This window comes from Tursiops truncatus, chromosome 8, assembly GCF_011762595.2.
Source record: "Tursiops truncatus isolate mTurTru1 chromosome 8, mTurTru1.mat.Y, whole genome shotgun sequence".
Taxonomy (NCBI): Eukaryota; Metazoa; Chordata; class Mammalia; order Artiodactyla; family Delphinidae; genus Tursiops; species Tursiops truncatus.
Window position 1 is genome coordinate 13939940 of NC_047041.1, and position 24381 is coordinate 13964320.

At 56.1% G+C, this 24381-nt stretch overlaps 1 protein-coding gene across 7 annotated transcripts in view; it reads left to right on the forward strand.

Moving 5' to 3' along the window:
- Positions 1–11784: 11784 nt before the first annotated feature.
- BCL9L (BCL9 like) overlaps positions 11785–24381 on the forward strand; it is a 28905-nt gene continuing 16308 nt past the window's right edge. For 2 of the 7 annotated variants that reach the window (XM_033861963.1, XM_073808107.1), the window contains exon 1: positions 14188–15126. In XM_033861963.1, the coding sequence (XP_033717854.1) occupies positions 14861–15126 (266 nt within the window). In that variant the 5' untranslated portion in view covers positions 14188–14860. Of the gene's footprint in view, positions 12795–14187; positions 15127–19086; positions 19143–24381 lie in introns of those variants that run through there. The other 5 variants (XM_033861964.2, XM_073808108.1, XM_033861965.2 and 2 more) reach the window with 5 other exon arrangements.

Here is a 24381-nt window from a genome sequence, read left to right on the forward strand (position 1 = left end):
GGGGAACAGGTGACTGAGCGGGACTGGGCTGGCAAGAGGGTGTTGAAGGCCTGCAGGTCCGGGTGTAGTTGGGCCTGGGATACGGTGAAGGGGTGGGAGACCGGACAGCCTGGGGAGGGCAGGTGTGAAGGCGGAGGACAAGGAAGATGCTCTTCTTCTCACCCCCAGGCAGTTCCTTAGACCCTCTTGGGTCCGGAACCTATGACGGGAACAGGGAAGGAGGGTCAGGAGGGGTGTCCTGGATGTTGGTGGCACGTGGAGGAGATGGTGTGAACTGAAGCGGTACAAGTGAGCTGATCTGGATCAGCCTTCCCTTCAGGCCTGAGGAGGAAGGAGCTCTATCCTCCAATCCCTCTCTACAGGGGTGTGGGGCAGGGACCTGGGATCTCCAGCTTGGTGACAAGGGACGTTTTGCCCCTCTTGGGACCAGCCATCTCTTATACACACATGGACTTCCTGGTTAGGGAGTGGCTCAAGCCAGTCCCCAGAGAGAATGGGGAGCTGTTTCAAAGTAACCAGGTAGCCACTAGGAGGAACAGCAAGGTATGATGGAAGGGTACCAGCATCCTCTCGAATCTCATTGCACCCTCGTAGCGGGGAGGGGTGGTCTTGGCATAAATGCCCAGGCCATAACCCCAACCTCTGCCTTCTCCCACCTCCCCAGGTCCTGTTGAATGATGCATCAGATATGGTGCGCTTTGCAAAACTGTTATTTGTATAGAAGCCTTAGGGAGGGGGAGGGAAGCCACGTCCTCCTCTTCCCCCCTCCAGCCACTTTACTTGCAGAGAAGAGACCTGCAGTCAAATACCAACCCCCAGTCCCTCTGGCTCACTAGCTCAGAGACTTGCAAACCGAGAGCTGCGGGTTCCCCAGCTCCCCACGTGGCCGCGCTGTGTCTCGCAGCATCGCCCGGAAATGGCCTGGCCTCTGAGCTTCCCACACTCCCACGGTCCTCTCCACCTCCGCCCTTCCTCCCCACTCCCCCAGCCCTGAGCTCAGAGCACCCCTTCGCCTCCCACTTAGCCCAGAGTCTGGCCGCTGTGGCGTATTTGCCTCAAGTCTCCCCAACTCTCTGTATCTCTCAGAATAGAATGAGAGCCTCAAACTCGTCCATCCCCCGAAGCCCCAGCCTGCCCCGACCTGTTCCGAGGGCACAGGAAAAAGCCGGGGAATGGGACACAGGCTCTGCCAGGTAGGCAGAGGGCTAGGAGGAGAGGAAACAGCTTTGGAGCAGATGGGCCTGGCTGCACCCCACTCCGGCTGTTGCTCACCAGCTTGGGACCTTGATCTCAGTTTCCTGCCTGTCAGTGGAGGCGATAAACCTACCTCTGAGGGCCGTGCTGAGGACGAAATGAAACAAGTCCTGAGATGCCCAACACAGTGTTTGGCACATAGTAGGTGTTTAAAACAAGTTCCCTCCCCTGTCTTCACTTCGGGGCTCTGATGAAGAGGTAGAATGAAAGAAATTAGGGTTGATGGAGAGAGCTCTCCCAGAGTCAAGGAGGCACACTGGGGTGGGAGTACAGCTCTGCTTCACCCAGGGTGAGGGGAGGAGAGGGAGTGCCAGAGCCCTAGGCCCTCCAGTGCTTCTGTCCTCACTGCACTCCTTGGATTGGCCTTGGGACACCCCTGGGAAAGGCATTCCTTGTGGGTGAAGGAGGTCTGGTGGGGAGGACCTGGGGTGGGGGCACTGCCTCTGGGTCTTGAGCAACACCCCTCCCCACTCCCCCAACTCATAATCCGATTTATATTCCTACTCCCTCCTCTGGACCCGTCGCCATGGCAACAGTTTTCTCAGTTGCACTTCATCAGTTTCTCGGCAAATCTTTTTTTCTTCCCTGTCCGTCTCTCTTTTTCTCCTCTATCAGTCTGCCTTTCTCCATACCCATGGTGCTCACCTTTCCTGCTCAACTTCTCTGTTTCTCTCTTGCACTCCCTTTGTCCCTGCCTGCTTCTGTTCAAAGCTCTCTTTCTACACCTTCCCCCCTCATCTCTCCTTTCTGAAGTCCAAGATCGTAGCAACAAGCTAGAGTCTATTGGCTGGACAAGAGCTTGAGTTCCTTCTCACGTCAGGGCAGAAAAGTGGAGAGTCATGGAGGGACACAGTTTGGGTCCCAGTGGGCTCTGCACAGAGGTCAGTGATGCGAGAGTGGATTTAAGGTCTGGTCTATCTATTCAACTCTGATCAGGAAGCAGGGAATGGGGGGCGGAGAGGGAAAGCAGGATTGGGCAGTTTCTTCTCTAGTCCCAAGTCAGAATCAGCATGGCTAGGCTTCCCTGGTGGCGCAGTGGTTAAGAATCTGCCTGCCAATGCAGGGGACATGGGTTCGAGCTCTGGTCCGGGAAGATCCCACATGCCGCGGAGCAACTAAGCCCCTGCGCCACAACTACTGAGCCTGCGCTCTAGATCCCGTGAGCCACAACTCCTGAGCCCACGTGCCACAACTACTGAAGCCCGCATGCCTAGAGCCCGTGCTCCACAACAAGAGAAGCCACCACAATGAAAAGCCTGCGCACCTCAACGAAGAGTAGCCCCTGCTCACTGCAACTAGAGAAAGCCAGTGCGCAGCAACGAAGACCTAACACAGCCAAAATAAATAAATAAAATAAATAATTTTTTTTTAAAAAAAAGAAGAAGAAGGATCAGCATGGCTCTGGGGGGTCCTGCATGGCACTGTCCTTGGTTCACTTCCCAACTCACCCTCAGAGAACTTGCTGCATGCCTACAGCTCCCACTGGCAAACATACATTTGCTCTGACTTCTCTCTCTCCAAATTCCAGTCAAGTCTCTCTACCTCCTCACTGGTCATAACCATGGGGATGCCTACCATCCTGCCTACTTCAACAACTCTAAACATGAACCCATCTTCCGCAAAGCATCAGCCCTCTTTACAGTACTTCCCTGTCACTACCCAGGGTAAAAACCTCAGTGCCGCCTGTGACTCCTCTCTCTCTGTCATTCTCCATATGTAGCTAGAGTCCAAGGGGTATCAACTCTTCTTCTGAAGAGGAGAATATGCTTATATCCCTTTGCCCTTTCATCTATACCACCTGAGACTGAGTGCCCAGCAAGTCATTCGAGGCTCACACTATAGTCCCATCCTCACCTGGGTCTCCTAGAAAGGTAGTCTCCTCTAAGAAAACAAACCCATCTGAAACATGATTTTCTTCTCACCCTCTTTTTCTACTTGATTTATTGAGCACCCATTGTGTATTAGGCTCTTCATATATGTCATCTCATTTAATTTTCACAGTAATCTATGAAGTAGGTATTACCCCATTTTACAGGAGAAGGAATTGATGCTCAGAGTGGTTAAAGTAAGTTGTCCAAGTTCTACAACTAGTAAGCAATAGAGCTAGGACTCAAGTCCAGATCTGTGGAGTTCCACAGTCAGTGCTTTGTTTTATTTTGTTGCTATACTAGTCTGCTTCCACGTGACTCTTCTACTCAAAAACATTCTGGTTCTGAGCCTTCTGACTTTCTTATTCTTCCACTAGGCTTTTGAGGTCCATTATGATCTGACCCATTCCACCTACAACACCATGTATCTTGCTACTTCTCAATATGCCATGGACTGGTATCAACCAGGAACATTCGTGTGCTTTAGGGTTTGCCCTCATCTCTGTCCTCTTAAATATTTCTATTAATAGTGTATATGAAAATATAGTATCACATTTCACAGATCTAAGCCTGGAGGGTTAGTAAACACTTTGAAAGACAGGGTAAGGATCCAAAAATCAGCTCCATGTATATAGAATGGTAGGAAAACCTAAGAAGATGAAATGGTCAGAGATCTGTGTAAGATCTCAGCAACACACACAGACTAGACATGTCTTAGAAGCAGTTCAGGTAAAATAGAATTGGGGTATTAGTAAGTTCAGTCTGAGTCATCAGCATAACATGGTTGCCAAAAGTGCATCCAATTTTAAGCCATATTACTAGAGATATAGTTTTTGGAATAAAGGAGAGGATTGATAGTCCTGCTTTACTCTAAGTTGGCCACTTGTCTTCGTGGGCATAACTTTAGTGAACGGGGAATGTTTAGGCTAGAGAAGAGGAGAAGAGTCTGGAGTCATTAAAGCCCAGATATGTGAAGGGCCAGGAGGTAGTTTATGGACTAATGAGTAGAGACCACAAGGAGATAAAATTCAGCTCCAAGGAAGGAAAAACAGATGTTCGTAAATGGAGTGAGTTGCCTTGGGAGGTAGGAAGCTCCCCATTACTGGAGGTGTTTGTAAAGATGTTGAAACACTGCTTGCCAGGGATGTTATCAGAGAGTTGAGCATCAGAAAGAATTGGAACTAGGTAGTTGGTCTTTGAGACCCCTTCCCGCCAAGATCTATGACTTCTGTTTCTGCTCCATCTGCGCCCCTCACTGGGGCCTCTGCGCTCCCCTGTACCTGAGGTTAGTTTCCTGTTTCTCTTCCAGGTCTGCCTGAGGATGCAACCTGCACTGGGTGCATCGGCTCCACATCTTTTAATGATTTAGCATCTTTTACTGTTCTTTAATTGTCCCCATTTTATAAGCTCCTTGAGGGCAGGTGCCTTTATTATCTGTTACAGGATTAAAAACTTACTAACCACTGGCTGTTCGCAGCCTCCCTCTGCCTTGCCTCCCCTCAGCCCCAAGATAATTTTATCCCTCACCTGTTGTTGGAAATCTTGTCGTGGCCTGCTCAGTTCCAGGGCTTTCGTAACATGAAACTGGGAGAACAAGAGGTGAGAGATAAGACCTAGAGGCAGGAGACAGGTAACGTTATTTTTGTGTTAGGGAGAATCTGGGTAATGGGTGAAGGAAAAAAGAAAATAATGAAACATAAGAGGCTAAGCTAATCTTTGTAATAAGGAGAAGATGGTGGGCCAAGAGAGACAGAAAAGCTTTCTTGACTACAGAGAACAGAGAGAGGCAGAGAGCGATTTAACTGTTGCAAGGTGCAGCAGAATAGAAGAGGAAAGGGAATTTGAATAAGATGTGCTGTAGGTTAAGAATTGGATCACTTTCAAGAGATACAAGTAAAAATTAGGATTCCTTTTCGAAATTACTTTTGATATTTGGGCTGTGGGACCCCAGAATATATTCAGGTTATACATCCTGTAACTTTCATAGGACCCAGCATGGTATCAGGGTGAAGGAACCCCAAGCAGTACCCAGTCCTTGCAGATAGAGCAGACATGGTCCTGAGGCTGTGGAATCCTGCAAAAAGGCAGAAACGTTAAGCTTACTCCCTTACTTCAGAGTTAGAGCTTTTAAAAACACTTCCTAATCTGGGATTTCAAGTTACAAATGCCCCAGGAGTTAGAATCGGTTACGGGTCTTGACAGATGGAGAAAATGAAGCCCGGGGAAGTTAATCAGCTTGCTCAAAGTCACAGAGCAGGTTTTAGGCCTGGTTGGGACTGGGAATATGCCTGGCCCAAGGCTCTGTCCACAATCCAGGGATGCCTTTTTAGGTTGAGCCAGAGACCTACGTGCATGTAAATAAGGTCATGGAAGGAGAGGAAAGGGGGGCTGGGAGACTGGGGGTTCTGAGAACCCCTCCCTCTGTTCAGAGCCCTGCACCAGGCTCTGGGGGACGTCCAGATAAGAAGGCCAAGCCTGCCTTCCCAGATCTTATGGCCTCCCAGGGAAATGAGCCAGACGCAGGAAGAAGTCCAATGGAAATTTGGAAGTGAGTGCTGCAGTGGTGTCGTGGAAAGTGTCTGGACTGGGAATTAGGAGACCTGGCACCTCTTCCAGCCATCACTCACCAGCCATGTGATTTTAGGCCAGTCCTTTCACCACTCTGTGCCTCAGTTTCCTTACCTCTGAACATTCCGTCTCTTCAAAATAAAAGCTTTATAGTGCTACATACAAGAGCAAGTTAATGAAGTTGCATTAATATATTCTGGGGGTGCTGTCCCCCAATGCTCACCCCTCCCAGCAAAATCTCAGAAAGGCTTTTGCCTTCAGTTGACGGCAAGAATTAAATGTTCCCAGGACTCAGAACTGGCAGGCAACCCAGGCAGTGAGGAGTAGGAGGTGACTTGTGTGGCCTTCTCCGGGCCCTGCCTCTGACAGCCTCTCAGGGGCTTATGAACTCTGCCTTCCATCCCCAAGCCAACCAGAGCCATGTGATTGTTTTTCTCTCAACAAACCAAGCCTTCTATTTAATTGCTATCCTCTTGATAAAAAAGAGCCTGGAGATAAACTCATCCAACCCCCTTGTTCTTTAAAGAAACTAAGGCCCAGAGATGAGGCTGACTAGGCCAAGGTCACATACTCTTGGCCAGTCTCCCTTCTTTTTTTCTTTTTCTTTTTAAACAACATTTTTACTTATTTATTTATTTTGGCTGTGCTGGGTCTTAGCTGCGGCATACAGGATGTTCCTTGCGGCATGCGGACTTCTTAGTTGTGGCACGCATGTGGGATCTAGTTCCCTGATCAGGGATTGAACCCAGGCCCCCTGCATTGGGAGTGCAGAGTCTTACCCACTGGACCACCAGGGAAGTCCCCAGTCTCATTTCTTTGGAGACTTGGAGAACTTATTAGATATGGATTGTTTGGGAATGCAGACTTAGCGATCTCTTGTAACATCTGGTGAGACCCCTTGCTGGAATCCTGTTCTATACTTAGACCTCCAGTTAGATGTAGTGTCTGCCTGGACAGAACCACACCTTAGGCTGGAATGTCTCAGCTCAGATGGTGCTGACTGCAGGAAACTTTCCCAGACTCCCAAGTCCCAGATAGATGTCTCTCCAAAGTGCTGTGCAAGCCTTCGTGACACTGAATTGAATTCGCCTGTTCATGTGTCTATCCCCAACTAGAGTGAGGTCAAGTGACCTCTGTGAAGTCAAGAACTACGTCTGTCTCATTCACCAACATATACCTATTGTCTAGTCCAGTGCCTGGTACATAGTAGGTCCTCAATAGATATATTTTTAGTGAATAAGTGGGTGAGGTTGGTCAGACAATGATTCTTGGAGGAGTCAAGGAATCCAAGGACAGGATTGTTCTTGCTTGGGTGAGCTGCTTATGTGAAAGGAAGCCTTAGATAGAAGATAATTGGAAATGGGGAGAGGGAAGGAAGTGAGGCAACTGGGAAAAAAGAGAAAGGAACCCTTGAAGGTCATGGCCTTCGCTAACCTGGGAAGGCTTCTGGGTAGAGGGGAGGAAGGGTCTCAGCCCTGCCTGGGATAGGAGGAAATGGTTGTGAGCACCTAGAATCCCTCAAGAGGCCCTCTTTATGGGGGAGAAACTCAGAAGGCAGCTTGGCTAGAGGGGAGGGAAACTGATGGGGGACCGGGTAGCTGGTAGGAGCGTTGAAGCCTGGCTAGAGGTTTGCATTTGCTGCTGGGGTCTGGAGGGAATGGGAGTTCTGGGAAGGCTGGACACAGAGAGGAAAGAAGGTGAGGGCAGCTTCCTTCTATCGCTCCCCTTCATTCGGTTGAGACCCTGGCAGGATAGAGCCTATATCTTCTATTCCTCCTCCAGGTGTCTGGGCACCTGGGACCCACAAGTAGGGTCCCTAGGACAAAGATCTGGAAGTGACTGTGGCAGCCTGATAAGTGGGGATGGCATGGCAGGGATTGTGGGAGCTCCACCAGCCTCCCCATAGGATTCTCTTTCTCTCCAAAGGTGCTATTCCTGCAGGAGTACTCTAGCTGCCTCCAAAGTTTTTCTTTCACCAATCCCCACCTGAGCCTAGCTTTTGCCAGAGACTGCTAAGCCAGATCTAACCACCAGGGGGCAAAAGAGCAGTCCTGTGGTCGGCGTCCCTCCACTTCCCCACCCGTACACCTGAAGGCCAAGATGGGCGGTGCCTCACCTGGCTCTCACAGGGAGCCTGGGAGCTCCATTAACCCCTTCCTGCCTAGACTGAGGTACTGCCCTCAGGCATAGTCTTTCACGGCCGAACGGGGGGCAAATCTGATGGTGGAGGAAGTGCTGCCTAGGAGAGGGGCTAGGGTGGAAGTGAAGTCAGGGTTTCCGGCTACTCGGGCCCTTGTCCTAGCTGGAGCTGGGGGAGGCTAGCATTCTCTGCCTTGGTTGGGTAGCTACCCCCACAGATGTGTGAAGGAGCCCCCTGGAGGCCAAAGAGGCCCGGGCTGCGGTCACCTGCCCGGGCCTCCCAGGCGGGATGCGGAGGAGAATGCAGAAGCAGCCACAGAACCCAGGTTTCCGGGTTCCCTGCATCCTTCTATCTGTCAGGGCTCTTTGCAGCAACTAGTGGGGGTGGTAGCGGGAGGGTGGCCAAAGGGTGGAGGAAGAGGCACAGAGGGTTGGGGTGACAGGGGAGGGTAGACAGTTAAGATGTGGCAGGAGAGCGGACTGGATTACGCAGCTCTCAGGTGCCGGGTTTTGTGTGTCGTTCTTCGAGCACCAGGCAGCCTTCTAGGGCTCTGACAAGCCCAAGTTCCGAGACTGCGTTCTGGGCCACAAGGTGTTAAACTGTGGGTGGGAGTAAGGTCGGGAGTCCCTCCCTTCTTCCCTCCCTCATAGCGTCACCACCTAGGAGTCCACCGGGCTGGCGCGCAAGGAGTTAAGTCTGCCCGCAATCTGCAAGACTGGAGCCGGGGAGGGGGAGGAGGGGGAAAAGGAGGGGGTAGAGAAGGAGAAGGGGGAAGCAGACTGCGGGGAGACAGCGCCAGGAACCCCCTCCCCAGGGACCTGGCCCCAGGGCCCCCAGCCCCAAAAGAGGCCCTGCCCTCCCCGGGGTCGTGCTCTCTCCCCCCGCCCTGCCCCCGCCCTCCAGCTTTGTGTCCCCAGGAGGGTGGGCTGCAGGATTTCCAGCCAAGCCTTGGCTGCCTGCTCAGTTTTTCCAAACCCTCCAGTCGGGGAAGGCGGGAGCCCTGTCAGGATAAGAGTCCCTCCCCCACTGCCCCTGTCGGCCCCCTCTCCCAGCCTCCCTTTTCCTGCCCCCGCATCTTTTCCAAACTCCTTTCGCTGTCCGACCCTGGCCCCTGCGCCCCCTATCCCCACCTCTACTGGCTCCCAAGTTCCAAGTTCAGGTTGGAAGGGGCCAGCTGGGTCCCACAATTCTGGAGAGGCGCTGGTAAAACCATACTCCGCAGGCCAACCCCGAGACCTGCGGGGCGCCGGCCGTACTCCCAGCCTGGCGCCCGCCCCATCCCAGAAAGTGGCCCCAGGGACACCAGGGAGGGTAGCCCCGGGGTCTCCCGCCCTGGAATGGAGCTGGTGCTGGGGGAGCCGGCAGAGCAGCGCGGCAGGCTCTGTGCTGCTGGTGCCAGGCCCTGGGGCAGGCTTCGAGGAGGGGCAAAGTGTTCCGAGGGCTGGCACGGTTCTGTCCAGCAGGTCTATTATGTAATAATCACCATCTATCAGGAAGCCAGGCAGCTGGAGTGAGTGGGGAAGCCAGGATGCCCAGATCCGCTCCTTTTCCAGGGCCCAGGAAGGTGTCTCCGTCAAGATGGGGGGCGTGGCAGCAGCCCAGAAGTGAAATGAAGTGGGGGTCGAGGGGCAAGTGAGGGTCGCTGGGCAGTCCGAAGGCGGCCCCACAAGCCCCGCCGCGAAGCTGACTGACAGTGCCCTGAGCCAATGATTGAAGTCACTGTGAGGCTCAACGTTAACCCTTTCTTGGGTCCTTGTTTGCTTTTGGGGATAGAGTCCCTTCCCAGGAACTGTTCTCTAGTCCTGAATCCCACCTGCACGAGGTCGGTGATGAGTACCAGCCGGAAGATCCTTTCGTCCTAGTCACCCCAGGTAGTAATCTCAGATAATCTGCAGCCCTAGCTCCTCCGACCCCCTACCCCCACCCCAAAAGTAAACTGTATTACAAAATGTGGTTGTGTGTGTACACTCTGTGGTTCCAGAAACAGGCCCACGTAACGCTGGCACACCCACACTGCACCACGAACAGGCTATACCCATGCCCGAACTTCCACCGACACTCGACACTCGCTGACACACCTGTGACACTCCTCGTGACACAGTGACACACAGATACGCGCCAACACACGGTGATTCCCCGAGTTCGCCAGTAGAGGGAGCCACTCCATTCCAGCAATGGGCCACCGGCCTCTCTCCTCTCCCCCTCGCTCACTCCAGCGGTCCACCCAGAACTCGTGGCTGCCCAGAGCTCGGGCTCCGCATCCCAACCTGGGGGAATGAGTCACAGCTCCACCCAGGGGAGTGCTCTACATGGCTGCTCCACAGGACATGCCGAATACACTTGGTTGTGTGCCACAATTAACAGACCTCTTGCAACACAGCCATCACTCACCCCTACAAACATTGTTTTCTGGACCTGCTATGAACTGGGCATCGTGCCAAATGGATCATCACAAGCCCATGCGGTTTGTGTCATGTATGTAACGGGAAACTGACCCACATAACTGGGTGGACCCTTCCTTTCAACAAGCAATCCTGTTTGAGAAATGGCCTTCTTGTCTTGTGGTTCATCTTATAGCAGGACCCTGGGGAGGGGAGAGGAGATTAAACCCTACTTCCACGGGTCAGGTACTATCCTAGGCTCTGAGATCTTTCACACCAGAGCTCAGCCTCTCTGGGCTTCAGTTTTCTTTTCCTTTAAGTGGGGGCAATACCTATCTCACAGGGTTGTGATGATTCAGTCCCTAACCCAGCTTGGTCTTGGCATAGCAGTTAATAGGCAATTGGGGAAGTTTTGTTGATTGGCTCAAAGCACGATCAAGAGATAGTGTGTATGAAAATGCTTTGTAAACTTCTATGTTAGGCACCCATAGAGGTTGTTATGTTATCTTCTTTCAGGGTTTCTCCCCCTTTTTCACCTGTGCCTCCCCAGACCTTGCCCAGTGCCCAGCTGCAGACACCATCAATCCATCAAGTGAGTATTTACTGAATCCCTACTATGAACCTAGCCCTTGAGTGCTGTGGGGAATATAGAGGCATAGGAGACATGGTTTGGGCCCTCAAGAATCTTTTGGGGCAACCAGACACACGCACAGGAGAATCAAGATAAAACATACAATTAGGTACTCAGTTGGGTGGAATAGATGTAGTAGGTGTCAAAAGAGAGGGAGGTCAGTGAGAGCTAGAGCTATCTGGGGACCATCTGTGAGGAGGGGCAGGGGAAAGCTCAGAGGAACCAAATAGCATGAGCAAAGGGGCTTGCTAGTGCCCTTCAATGGTTGTTACTTGTTGGTATTAATCCTGGGTGGGTGGGGGTAGTGGGATACAGGGAAAGTGCCCTGGGATAAGGAGACCCAAACTCTAGTCCTGGGCTTACCACTTTCTAGCTGTGTAACCCTGAGGAAGTCCTTAACTAGTGCAAGCCTTTGTTTCCTCATCAGTGTCATGGGGCCATAACATCTTTCTCACAGGTTTGTGGCAAACACTGAAATAACATGTGAAATGCTTTTTAAAACACTTTACAATTTTTTTTCCATTGGATCTATTCTCCTATAGGGTCTTGTGTGTGTGTGTGTGTGTGTGTGTGTGTGTGTGTGTGGCACTTTGAGCTTAGGATAGAGTTCTTTTGGGAGAACAAAGGTTTTACTTCCACAAACATTTTCTTAGTATCCACTTTGCGCTGCTGAGGATTGAAGTGAAAAAGTTCAGTCTACATCCTCAGGGTCTACTAGGAAAGAGAGATGAATAAAGTGAATAAAGAGATGTTCAGTGCATAATGAATGTGGGTGGATACAATGAAGAGGGGACCCAGTAGAGAGAGAGAGAGAGAGGGAGAGGGAGAGGGAGAAGGAGAGGGAGAGGGAGAGGGAGAGGGAGAGAGAGAGAGAGAGAGTGAGAGAGAGAGAGAGGGAGGGAGAGAGAGAGGGAGGGAGAGAGAGAGAGTGTGAGTGAGTGTTGGGGGTTGGGGGGAGTCAACTCCCACTGCTTCCAATCAGCGTAGATAGGAGGGTACGTTTGTCAAACCTCTCCCCAGCCTGAGATGGTGTTAGCCCGTCTCCTCCCCAGTCCTCGGGAATGGGGTGGAGAGTGGCATAGAAGCCCCCTCCCCGCCCCCGGGCCAACCTGCCTCCCGCTAGCCGGCCGGGCGCCTTACCGAGTCAGACCACTGGGAGGCTGGGGGAGCCGGGTTGGGCGAGGAGGCGAGCGAGATGGGGGAGCTCTTATTTTGACAGGGGCCTCTCCGGGCTCTGGTATGAAGGCAGAAGGAGGCAGCCAGAGAGCCCCGATGCTTATTCAGGCTGGGGAGCGGAGCCGAGTGGAGGGGCGAGCGAGGCTCCGGCAGCGCAGGGGACCCCGGGGAGGCGGCGGCGAACGGCGGAGCCAGTGGCCGGACATGCCCCGGACTCGGGGCCGCTGCACCACCGCCGCTGCCCGGAGCCAGCCGGCCGGACGCCCGCACGCCTGGGTCCCCCGGCGCCGCGCCGCCCGGGGACTGCAACCCGGACCCTCGGCGTCCGACCAACAATAAGCGCCCAGACAGCCCCCTCCCCGCCCCGCGCCCACCGTCCCCGCGGGCCTCGGGAAAAGTGAAAGGAGGAGGCGAAGGAAGGAAGGAAGGAAGGAAGGGAGGAGGAGCAGGAGCCGGAGCCGTGAGGTTCGGGGCTGAGACCCCAGCCCTGAGCCCAAGGCCGGGCGGGTGTGCGCGCTCTCCCGCCGCTGCCCGGCGCCCAAGACCATGCTCCGCGGTTGGAAAGCAGGAACCCAGGCGCCCAGCGACTCCCGGATACCCACTCCCGGGCCGGGCTGGTATTGAGATCAAGGCGTCCAGGATCAAAAGATCACCACCTGCCCGCCCTCCTCCTCACCTCCAACTGGCGAGCAGGAGGACCCCAATCCACCCACCGGCCCTGACCTGGTCATGGCGTCCAACTCCGGCCTGGCGTGAGGACCCCCGACCCGCGCGAGGTGAGGGGAGGGCTGGGGCCGAGGGCGAAAGTCATGCCAGGCCAGCAGAGGCGTGAGGAGGGAGATCCAGTTCGAATTGGGGAGGGGGAACACAATCTGATTGTCTCTGGCCCTCTGGCACGCACCCCCAGGCTGTTTAAGGGGTCGGGGACGCCCCCAGGATTAGTGGAGGCCACTCTTGGGCCCCCAATCAGGTTGGCAGCCCCAGCGCACAGAGGGGAGGGCTTAGGGGCAGCCAGGGGACCCTGCCACCCTAGCACAGAGAACAAGGCCGGCCTTGGGCCAGCTGGAGCAGCAACTCTGCCCTGGGGGCTTCTGGGAGATGTAGTCCCCCTCACAGGCTCACCAACCCCTTGGGTCTCAGCACCCCAGCACTCCTCTCCTGGCTTATAGGAGCTTCCATAAGGAGGTGCGTGGGGACTGGAGATTGCTGGGGGTCACCTCTGCCCCCAAGCACTGCCTAGGAGCAGCGGGGGCTGTGACTGGAGGAGTCTCCCCTGCCTAGGATTCTTAGTGATGTGGGCTTGGCAGGGGGTGGGGGGGTGGGGGGGCAGTCACACAGTTCCTTGGAGGTGTCTCTGCCTTGCTAAGCGGAGACAGCCCCTGCCTTGGTCTGGGGGAGCTCTTGGGGGAGGAATGTGAGGAAGAGAGGGGAGGCTTAGGGCTTCTTGCTCGGCTGGACTATGTCCTGTCCCAGGGCTGCTGGAATTTGGTTTCAGGGGACACCGAGGTCTACTCTCCCCTTCTCCCTCTTGGGAGCTGAGGAGAGTGTCCCTTACAGTCTGGGAGTCTGGAGGGTGTCCCTCTGGAGCAGTGAAGCCAGGATTGGCTTCTGTCTGTCCAGCTTCCTTCCTTCCGGGTTTTTCTGACACCCCCTCCTCCCTCCTCCTTCTGTCTGTCTGCTGCTTGGGGTGTGGGTCTGTGTCTGTGTCTGGGGGCCTCTGCTACAGGGAGGAAAAGTGTTGCTCTGGGAGAGGTGAGCTGGGCATGTGACTGAGCCCCGGGAAAGGGGCTTGGAGGCCCCCTTGATCTTTGGCCTTGGTTTCCTGTTTTACCTAGGAAAGCTGTCTTCGCACAGTATCTGCTGTAACCCTACTGATGCCTCTGGGCAGCTCGCTGAATGAGACCCGCAGGGTGGGTGGGCTTCCACTCCCCTTGCTCTCCTCCCTCCTCAGCCTCTCCAAGGTGCAGCTACTTTTTCCGGGCTGGGGCTGCCTGGCTTGTCTGCTGCCCCCCAGCACTAGCTTGGCTGCCTTCTCTGGGTCAGGACCATGATTTCATGGCCCCAGGGGAAGAGCATGTTCAGGCCCTGTCTTTCTGGTATCAGCTCTGAGGTGCCTGCTGATAGGAGCTTCAGGACAGGATGAGAATGGGAGAGAAAGGAAGGTAAGGGAATGGGGGGGGGGGCGGTTCTGGTATCAGGACGGAAGGTGCTGCCCTCCCTCAGCTGATCAGGCTCCGTGGCCTTGGAGAACCAGGCCTGGAAGCTCACCCTTCTGGCCACTTGCCTCTGGAGGCGTTCTGCTTACCTGTGTTGCTTCTGATTGGGGTGGGGCAGGGGTTAATGCTGGAAGGGGTGCTCCTGAAGGGGAGAATACCTATATAACCTTGGATCCAGTGTGACTCTTGTGCTCGGGGTAGCAGGGGCCTCACGCTAGAGATGGTTTCTGGAGGTCCGTATGGAGGCTCCGAGTCTCTAATTACTGACGTTGAGGGTCCAGGTGGGAAGAGATTACAGAGTCCTGGAGAAGGATTAGTGTTGGTGGTCCACAATCGATCACAGCAGTGGTAATGTACGACCTAGTGAACTTGCTTATTGAGTCTGTGTTGGGCACCCGTGATTCCCCTTGGGTAGTGTCTGCCTCCCAACTTCTGGGTATTTCAGTTAAGCAGGAGCCCTGGGCCGTAGACTCAACTTCCATGAAGAGGCAGGGCAATAGCCTTCTGGGCAGAGGCCTAGTGGGTGGCAGTGTCGACTCAGCAAGGGCTGGAATGCCTGGCACCTGCTTTAGATTAAAGGAGATGCCTGCAAAGGGGGCTGCCTGCCTGTAGGGGGAGGGGCCGGGATGGAGCTGCGTGGAGCCCAGGAGTGGGGTGGAAGGAAAGGAGCAGGGTTGCAGGCAGCAGCAGCTCTGGCAGGAGTGGAGGGAGCCAGCAGTCCCCCAGCTCAGCAGCCCCTCCTCCAGGGAGTGCAAGACAGGAGCTGGGGGCCGCCACACTGCCTCTGGCGCCGCGGGCTGAAGTTCTGTCCCAGCGCCCTGGGGGGCAGCTGCGGGGAGCCAGGGTGTCTGAGTGTCCAGTCTGCCCAGGACTGGAGGAGGCCTGCGAGGAGGTAGGGGGCACTTTGGGGTTCCTTTTGGCCTGATGCCATGTTTACTCTTCTGGGGGCTCCTTGGTTGCTGGTAGTGAGGCACTCCAAGAGCCTGGGCACCCAGGGGTGACGGGGAAACGGCATCCTTTCCCTGTGCCAGGAACCCTGGGCACTGCTTGCTTGCTGACCTCGGGGGAGGGGGCAGAGGGGATGGCACCGTGGGAAAGTGGGCAGCCGTGGGAGCCAAGCGGGTACAGGCTGGGTGCCGCGGGCAGGGAGCCTCTGCCAGGCCTGCTCTCCCTGGGGTGGGGCTGGCTGTTCCAGGGACTGGCTCAACCTGTTGAGCACCTGGCTGCTCTAGCTTGGCATCTGTGCCCCTGCCTGCCAGCCCCACCAGCTGCCCACCTGTAAGCCACACTGTGGGGGCTGCCCCCAGGGATCTGGGGCGAGGAGACTCTGACTGGCCAAGGGGCCAGGATGAAGCTGGTAGAGGCTCCTCCAGGGGCGCTAAGTTTCCCCAGGTCCCACCCTCTAACTACCAGAGCTTGGGCTGGAGCCAGTTGGAGGGCCAGGTAGCCAGAGGCTAGGAGCTGAGGGGCAAGGGGAAGAAAACTGCAGCACTAGAGGTGCCGCACGTCACTTGGATGGGCCTCCCTGAAGGCAGCCTGGAGTTAAGGCCTGGCATTTCCTCTGCTGGGTGCCAGGGCCAGGCCTCCAGAGCCCCACCCCCAGCCTGGCTTGACCTCCCCTCCCTGGGAGAGAGCTGCCGACTTTCCCTGGAGGTTGGGGGAGGGGCAGTAAGGGCATCCTGGTGCCCTGGGAGGAGAGGGGTGACTTCCTGGATGTGGGGGTCTGTTGTAGTGCCTCAGCCTCCCGAAGAGCTCCCCTCTCTGGGAACCCAGGTAGGAAGCTCTGGCTTCCCAGGGAGATGTCCCCCACCCTGCCCTGAGTGTGGGTGGTCCTGGGTCCCCTGGAAGGCCCTTGCTGTCCTCCCACACCCTCTGACCCCTAGCTTTAGGCCTGCCTTGGGGCTCTGCTAGCTGGCGGGGAAGGGGAGCCAGCTGCCACTCTGTAGGGGGGAAGGTGGCCACTACCACCCACCCACGGGTCGGGGAAGGGCCCAGGTAGGTTCCTTCGCCTTCTTTCTTCTCTAGTCAGTGGCTAAAGTGGAGGCCTCTCCTTCTCTGCCTCCTTTCCACCCCAGGCCCTCCCTGCTTGGCCCTGGGCCACCTGCCCCTCCTAACCTTGGTGTCTGGCCTAGTCCCCATGCCCAGGGGCTGGGATGCCCTCTGTCCAAGTCCCTCTTCCAATGGGCTGGTGGCCCTGCGCTGGCCTGTCTTCCCCCTCCCCTTCACTCTCCACCCTCCAGCCTCAACTGAGAATGGCCCTGAATCCAGCGTTTCCAGCATTTCGAAACCAGGATTGTTTTGAAATCCCTGAGTACTTCTCCACCCCACTGCTCTGACTCCCCTCCTCCCCACTAGCCCAGAATTTAGTCCTCTAATCTGACTTCATGCTGTGCATTGCGTGTGTGTGTGTGTGTGTGTGTGCGTGCGCGCGCGCGTGTGCGTGTGTGTGTGTGTGTGTGTGTGAGTTTGTGCGCTAGCACATGGCCATGTGCATACTACTCTGTGTGTGTGCTCGTGTATCCCAGTGTGGGTCTGTCTTCTGTCTGTCAGTAGTTCTGTGTGACTGGCTGATGTCATTTGTGTTTCTCGAGCTCTCTTTGGCCTTCTCTGAGTATGGGAGCCTCTATGGGTCTTAAGGAGTCATTTTTGGGGAGTTTGGGTTATTTTAAAGAGGTCTCCTGGATGTGTGTCTTTGGGGGTTGTGTCTGTTTCTCTCTCAGGTACACGTCTGGGAGTATCTGAGGAGTATGTGTGCTCGGGATTGTGTCTCTGATGCACGTGCGTGTGTGCGTATGTGCGCACACTCAGTGCGCTCCGCTTCTGTTGCCGCCTCTATCCTCCTCCCTCAGAACATGTCTGGGGTGCGTAGCCACAGGTCTCCCCATAGCTCCCTGGGACATGGAGTCCTCTGTCCTTTGATAGGGAGGTTTCTTGGAGCGAGGCCAAGGCTTCTGGCAGTTCTGTGGTCCTTGGAGAGAAATTGTGCAGTGGGGAGACTTTGGGATAAACTGTCCCCAAGGCTGGGCTCTCTTCCTCTGCCCTTCACGGACACCCGGCACCTTAAGGGATCCCAGTACTCCCAGTCCATCCTCTTCTTGTCCTAGTGATATCGTGGGGGCTGTCACAGGGCAGCCCAGTGCTCTCCAGAAAGGGCTGGGGAAAGGGAGTTAACCCTCTACCCTTGGGGTCACTTGCTTCATTGGGGACAAGAAACAGCCAGCCACATCAGACCTGGGAGCTTGGTGGCTAAAGTTCAGAAAAATTGACTTTGCTAGCTAGGGGCAGACAGCAAAACAAGACAAGACACTCGTATTTCCAGCCTGAGCAGAAGACAGAGGGGCCTGGAACGCTGGGGCGGGGGGGTGGTGATGTGCCACCCCAGAAATATGAAGCGTTGGATGCGAGGCCGGCTACCATTGTAGCCTTGACCCTGGGAAGTCCTTCTTGATGTCTGACCTTAATCGTGTTTTACAGGAGGGGCGTGGGGATTGCTAAGGGGAGCTTTCTTTCTTTTTTTGCCAAAGCAAGAGTTGTGTTAGTAGAGTTATGTCTGCATGCGATGCGGGCCCTTGGAATCCCTGATGCCTCGCTGTGACTCAGTTTCCCATCCTGGGATCTCAGGCTATAATTGAATACTTGAAGCACTTGTAGCAAATCAGTGAAGAAGAGGGTTGGGGCAGGGGCTGTTTGTCGGAGTCAAGGGCCTATGGAGACAGCAGCATGAGGTGGGCAGAGAGAAAAGTTGTCTGTTTATAAACCCCCTTCCCATGGCCTCTGGTCCCAGGACTCAGTGGGAGGAAGGGAGGGGTAGAGGCACAGGTTGGTACAGTGCTCAGTGACCCAGCAGGGGGAGGGCCTTGGCAAGGAATTTTCAGTTTGTTTCTCAATCTCTGTCTCTGAGACACGCACACACACATCACTGCAGACACCTTCAGGAGATGAGCCCAGAAAAGTCACCCAGGTGGCGGCAGGGCGGGGCAGTACCAGATGGGGCCAAGTGGTACCGTGTTCTGGCAGACACCCTGTGCTTGCCCCCTAGAACTGGAAGTTGAGCCCAGCGGGACCTTCCCCAACTCCCCTGTCATGTGCCTGGGAGCACCACAGGCTGGAGAGGGTTAAGTCTGGTTGGCAGGGACACCCCCCCACCCAGTGCAGTGAGAGAGAGGGAGGGGTGGTTAGCAGCTTGCTCTAGTTGGCGTCTCTCCCAGAATTCTTCGGAAAAGAACTCCCCTTTGACCCCCAGTACAAACTGAGCCCAGCCACCAGCCTCCCTCCCGCCTGCCTGTGGGAGCTTCACCCAGCCCCCTCCTACTGAACTGCTAAGCCTGATTCTCTCACCCTAGGCCCTCCCAGCCAAGCCCGGTCCCCAGGGGCATCTTCAGGGGACAAGAGAGACCACATGGGGACACAGGACCCACACCAGTCTTCTCCTTGACACAGGATAACCCCGGGGTGGCTGGGGCTGGAAGCTGGGGTCCTCAGGCCTCCCCATCCATCCCTCCACCCGGGTCCTCAGGCCAGGCCGTGGGAGTCCTCCCCCCTCTCCCTGTGGGCTGAGCTCTGAGGGAGCTCTAAGGCATCTCCAGCGCCTTCTCCTTTCCTGCTTGCAGGGGAGGGAGGGGGAGCTGTGCCTGTGCGGTGGGGCCGCTTGGTCAGGCCTGGCTCCCAGCCAATCCACAGAAGTCGTGGAGGGGGGGTGGTGTCCAAGTAGCTCAGGGACTTCCTGGAGCTGCAGGCCCGTCTGTGTGTACAAGCTTAGTGTGTGCGTGCTGGGGGTGGGGCTGGGGCTCTGGGAGGAGCAGGGGTAGAGATTGCTGGCCTGGGGCTTCTAGCTGTGACCCTCTCTCCACAGGGAGCCCCAGCCCAGATCACACCCTTGAGCCTGAGCCCGACACGCATTATCCTGAGGTGAGAGGTCTGTGTGCTTATGTGTGTCCTCACAGCCTCCTCGCTCAGCTCTGTCTGCCTCTGCCGTTGCCTCCTGCTTGGCTTTTTGTCTCCGGCGCCCTCCTCCTGGCTCTCTGCCCCCACTTCTCCTTTCATTCTCCTCCCCCCCGAGGAGAGGGTGCTGACTGCCTGCAACCTGGAACCCGGTAGGGGATGGGGGCGGGGCCGGGGCAGGAAGGGTTAAAGCGCCACAGCTGCTGCCCCAGTGAAAGTCCCAGCCGGGGTGGGTGGTGGGGAGCCCCAGCCTGGTCACCCCTGGAGGGCAAGGTACGGTTTCCTTCCCGGGCATCCCAAGTTCTTGCTCCCCTTCGCCTGCTGGCTTTGGCCTCAGCTGGCTGAGTCAAAGCCAGGGTGGCTACCGGCCACAGTAATGTGGTTTCTGCCCTGGCCCCTAGACACACATACACACAGACACACACACACACACACACACGCACACACAGAGGCACACACAGAGACACACACGCTTTCTCCCTACTGCCACCCCCACCCCCTCCCTCCCTCCCTCCCTGCCCCCCCTCCTTCCTTACTTAGCAACAACTCCCTGAATTCACAACAAACACGCCTGCCTGTAGGCTCCTGGTCTGACTAGGGAAAGCTGGAGAAAGCGGAGGACTGCGAGGAGGCCCTTCTCCTAGACTGTCCCCAGGAGGGAGGGGCTTCGAGTCCCCCCACCCTCCCTGCTGGAGGCCACCACCCCTCAGGGACACAGAGGAAGTGGTCCTGCTCCCAACTCAGGCAATGAAAAAAGTGGGGGGCAGTGCCAGGTGTGGCTGAGCAGGTGCGGGGTGGGGGGGGCAGGGCTGGGACTCCACTCGTCACTAGTGAGTCCCACTTGACCTTTGACCCCCACCTGCGGAGACTCTTCCTGCCTCTGGGCCTCTCAGCAGGGGCCTGTGCTGTTGTCATGGTAACTTGCCTTGCTCCTTCCCCAGACTCTTAGGGACCAGGATGGGTGACGATGTAACAGATTGCGGGTAGATGGGGCTGGGGTGGCCCAAGAACTCTGCTCTCAGAACCCCAGTGGGCCAGGCACCTGTGTTGAGGGGGTGGGGAGTGGTGGCCTCTCTTTGATCTCTTCCCTGGGCAGGAACTGTGGCCTCTACCTAGGACCTGGTGTGCATTGGGGTTGGAGGGAGTATGGAATGAGGGGGTGAGGCACCAATTCTTTCATCATAGCACAGAGGGCTGCTACCAGGGTGAACATGTATTGTGAAATGGTTAATAGCCCTGCTGCTGGAGTGTCTGAGTTCAAATCCTGACTCTCCTAATTTTGGACTGTGTGCCTCAGGCAAATTACTCAACTTCCCTGGGCCTCCGTTTTCTTATCTGTAAAGTGGGGATAACAAGAGAACTTTCTTGTAGAGTACTAAATTAGAGGATTAAATTAAATAATGCATGTGAAGCCTTCAGGACAGCTTGATGTTACAGAGTAAATGCTCAATAAACGTTAGAGCTCCTCCTCGTTATTATTAGTCATAGCTCTTCACAGGAACTCATGGTCCACCCGGGGGCTTTAGCAGGGGAAGAATTGATGGGGGTGGGGAGAGTATGGACGGTGGGAAAGAGACAGCCTTTCCAACACTTCAGACTCCTAGATTCTAATACCCATCCAGACCCACCTTCTTGCTGCCTCAGTTTCCCCACTGAGGGGAAACTAACATCTTGGTTGCAAGTTTGCCGAATAGCCATGCGCCTGGAGAGGGGTCTGAGGTCTTAGGGCCTGTCTCCCTCCACATCTCCCAGCACTTCTCAGGGCTGAGCCCTCCCTCCCCCATGCTATTAGCTCAGATCAGCTTCAACACCCCTCCCACCATCCCATCCCCTGATGCTCTGTTCCTTCACCAGGCTGAACAGCCATTAAGACACTCTGTTCTTAAATGGCTTAGATGGCCGCCTCCTCTCTTTCCTGGCCTAAGGGGTCAGGGACCTTCTTTGGGGAGAAAAGTAGCAGTGTGGGGCTGTTATATGGATGGCAGCTGTTAGGCCTGCCTTGGGGCCCAGGGTCCACTGGATTCCCTGTACCCTGCCTGGGCATCTTCTCTGAGCGTGGCAGGGCAGTGCCCAGGCCTGTGATATGTATAGAAGCCCAGATGGGCATGCCTGGCACCTGCTGCACACAGATGGGCAGAAGCCCATCCTGAAGCCCAGAGGAGGGGTGGGGTCATACCAGCATCCAGAGGACACCCCCAGAATCCTTTCCTCTGCGGCGTGGGTGAGTGTGGGCAGGGCTGGGTAAAGTTCTGTTTCAACCCTGTGTTACCTGGGGCAGGCCAGGGGAGAATGCTGAGTGACTCTGGGTGAGCAAGGCTCCGAAGGGCCCCGGGATGAGAGTCGGATGATGGAGGGGGTAAGGCTTGGGAACTTCTGGGTGAGGAGCCCAGCACTGGGCAGCAGGGATGGTGTGCCCACAAAGAGGGACGCTCTGCAGATAAGTGGTTTGGTCTTCTGGGAAGTGCGTGTCCAAATCTCTGGAGAAAGTGGATTCAGATGTGGCAGAGTGCCTGGGATACCAGGGCTCTTGGGTACCTTCTCTGGCCTGGTACCAAGGTGGGTGGGCTGGAGCCCCTGGGTCTACTGACCACCTCCTTCTGGGAACAGAGGGAACACCTCCCTTCCATGGGCCTGGGAGTGAGGGCTCAGTGTTGGCCTGGGCCATGCCTCACTGCTGGGCTGGCCATGCCGCTTTTGCCCAGCCCCTGGGGCCTGTTCCTTGGGCAGGCTGGGGCTATTTTTGGGATCGGGCTGGGGCTCTGGGGCTGGTTTCAGATGTTCCAATGTGAACAGGAGAAAATGGGAACAGATGGCTGGAGGGTTCCAATCAGCAGGTCCTGCTGGGAGCAGGTTATTTTTAGGGCCTTGTTAACCCTTTGGGGGCTGTGGAGCCACCCTGAGAGGGACAGCCCTCTCTAGTTGAGAAGAGCACAGGTCTTCTCTCTGGACCTCTACTTTCAGAACTGCTTGTCCCCGTTGCTCTTCTTTTCCTCTCAGACCCTCCACTCTTTAAAGAGGCCCAGGGCAAGAAAGTAGGCTCCAGCTTCCTCCCAGCCCAGACCCTGCACGGAGACTGCCAAGGAGTAGGTCGGGGAGAGGGGTGGCTGGTGGAGGGGATGGGACTTGGGCCACTGTTGAAAGGAAACTCCCCTTTGCTTTTCTCCTGGGCTTTTGAGACAGCCCTGAGGCTAAGAGAGTGGATAACTGCTCTCTGGGTTCATGCTCTGGGTTTGAGTGTATGTCGATAAACCCAGTCATGCCCAGGGGAGTGCTAGCTGAGGGAGCTGGCCTCTGTGAGGACAGAGAAAAAGCCAAGTTTTTGTACTTGATACCACTGGGATGATGCCCCTGGGCCCCGATCCCTTGGATACTCAAGAGCAAATATCTCGAGAGTGCCCATCTTTACCAAATGCCCACGGATTTGGGTGCCATGTAGGGTGTAAAGAAGGGGACATCATGGCCAGAGGTGGTTTGTTGAGGGCCGAGTATGTCACAGGCATTCTGTTGGATGGTTTCACTATTAGTATCTCACTCGATGTATTGATCCTCATTTTGCAGATGAGGAAACTGAGGCTCAGAGGGCTGAAGGGATGGACAAGGTCCCGTCGCTCAGAAGGGGTGGGATGTGATTGGCATCCTTGTTGGCCTGACTGCAAACCCGGTTCCCATTCCACTGCATCACTCACACTGCCAGTGTCCCAGCCCCAGAGGGCGAGGCTGACAGAACTGGGCCTCCTCAGGGAGCAGGTCTATGCAATGAGTGTAGGAACGGAGGCCTGGGGTCAGGGGACCCTGCCTGTCACTGCTCTCACAATCCCTTAAGCCCTTCTTGCCTGAGGGTGCCAGGACTGACACCAGAAACCCCATTTGGCCTTCCTGTCTTCCCTGCGGGAGGATCACAGGCATACATCCTGTCTCATCAGCCCCCACCCCCACCCGTCCTGGCCCACATGCCCCTGCTTCCTGTAGGGTCACAGCAGTCTGGATGTCAATGTGGGCAGAGCCCGAGGGCCCTCCAGCTGCTGCTGGTGCCAAGAGTTTGGGCCAGGCCTGCGAGGTGAGGGCTGGGAGGATGCCTCTGACGCTGGCAGTACCTGGGGGAGAGAGCAGAGCGGGCAGGCGGGCTCTGGGTGAGGTCCCGCGCCCCATGGTGCACTGCCTGTGCCAGCAGTCTGCCCGCACTCGCAACTCCCACAATGGCCCCATTGTTCCCAGCCGCCAGGCAGTCAGGCAGTTTGGAGGAGGTTCCTGGGCCACCCCTAATCCCCCCCCCCAAAAAAAAGGGCCAGATTAACCCCTTGGAGGATAGAGGCCAGGTGAGGGCCCACAGGGAGCTACCCTGCCCATTCCTCCCTTCTGGGAATCCAGGCTTGGGACGCCACCTCCCAACACGTGTACCCAGCGACAGGGCATCTGGGGAGATCGGGGTTTCCCACAGGGTGGGGAGTAGCACCTAGCCCCTCTCCCACCCCCAGGGTGGTGTAGGTGCCAGGGGGCAGGAAGTGCCAGTGGGGTGGCAGGCGGAGACCAGATATATTTGGGCCGGTGGGGCTAATTCCAGCCACCGCTGCCTGCCCTGCTGGCTCCTGAGCTCCTTTCCTTCCTGTGAAACCAGAGCTGGGTTGGGCCTAGCTCAGGATTTCGGTGGATTTAAAGAGGCAGCACCACCTCTGCCAGCCTGGCTTCCTCTCCCCTTCCCGAGGTAGGGTCTGGGGCAGAGAGAGGACTGGAGAACTGCTTGCTCCTCCCTTGCCCCAGGCTAACCCCTAGCCCTTGCCCCTGCAGGGGTACCAGGCTTTTGGCACTCCCTTCTCCCAGAGCTTTGGGTGGGTGGGGTGGGCGGGGGTGGGCTGTGGTTTCCTGTGTTGGCTGTTTGTGCCTGGCCCAGAGTGCCCGCTGCCTGCCTGGGCTTCCTGCCCTGTCTTGTTTCCTTGTGCCCCCCCCCCCCCCCCCCCCCCCCCCCCCCCCCCGGGGAAGGCAGCAGCCAGAGATTGGGCAGTAGCATTTGGGGGCACCCTACTGCCAGGCCGTGACTGCTTCCCAAGGCCTGGCCACTTGGGCACTGGCTACGGGAGCCAAGTGAGGTGACCTCCGGCTTGTCTAGGCAATGCCACTTAGTCTGGTGGTTTCCAGAAGGGCAGAATCCCCACCAGAAGCACCCTGTTCCAAGACCCCAGACTGCAAGGTCTGGGGCCAGGAGTTTCCA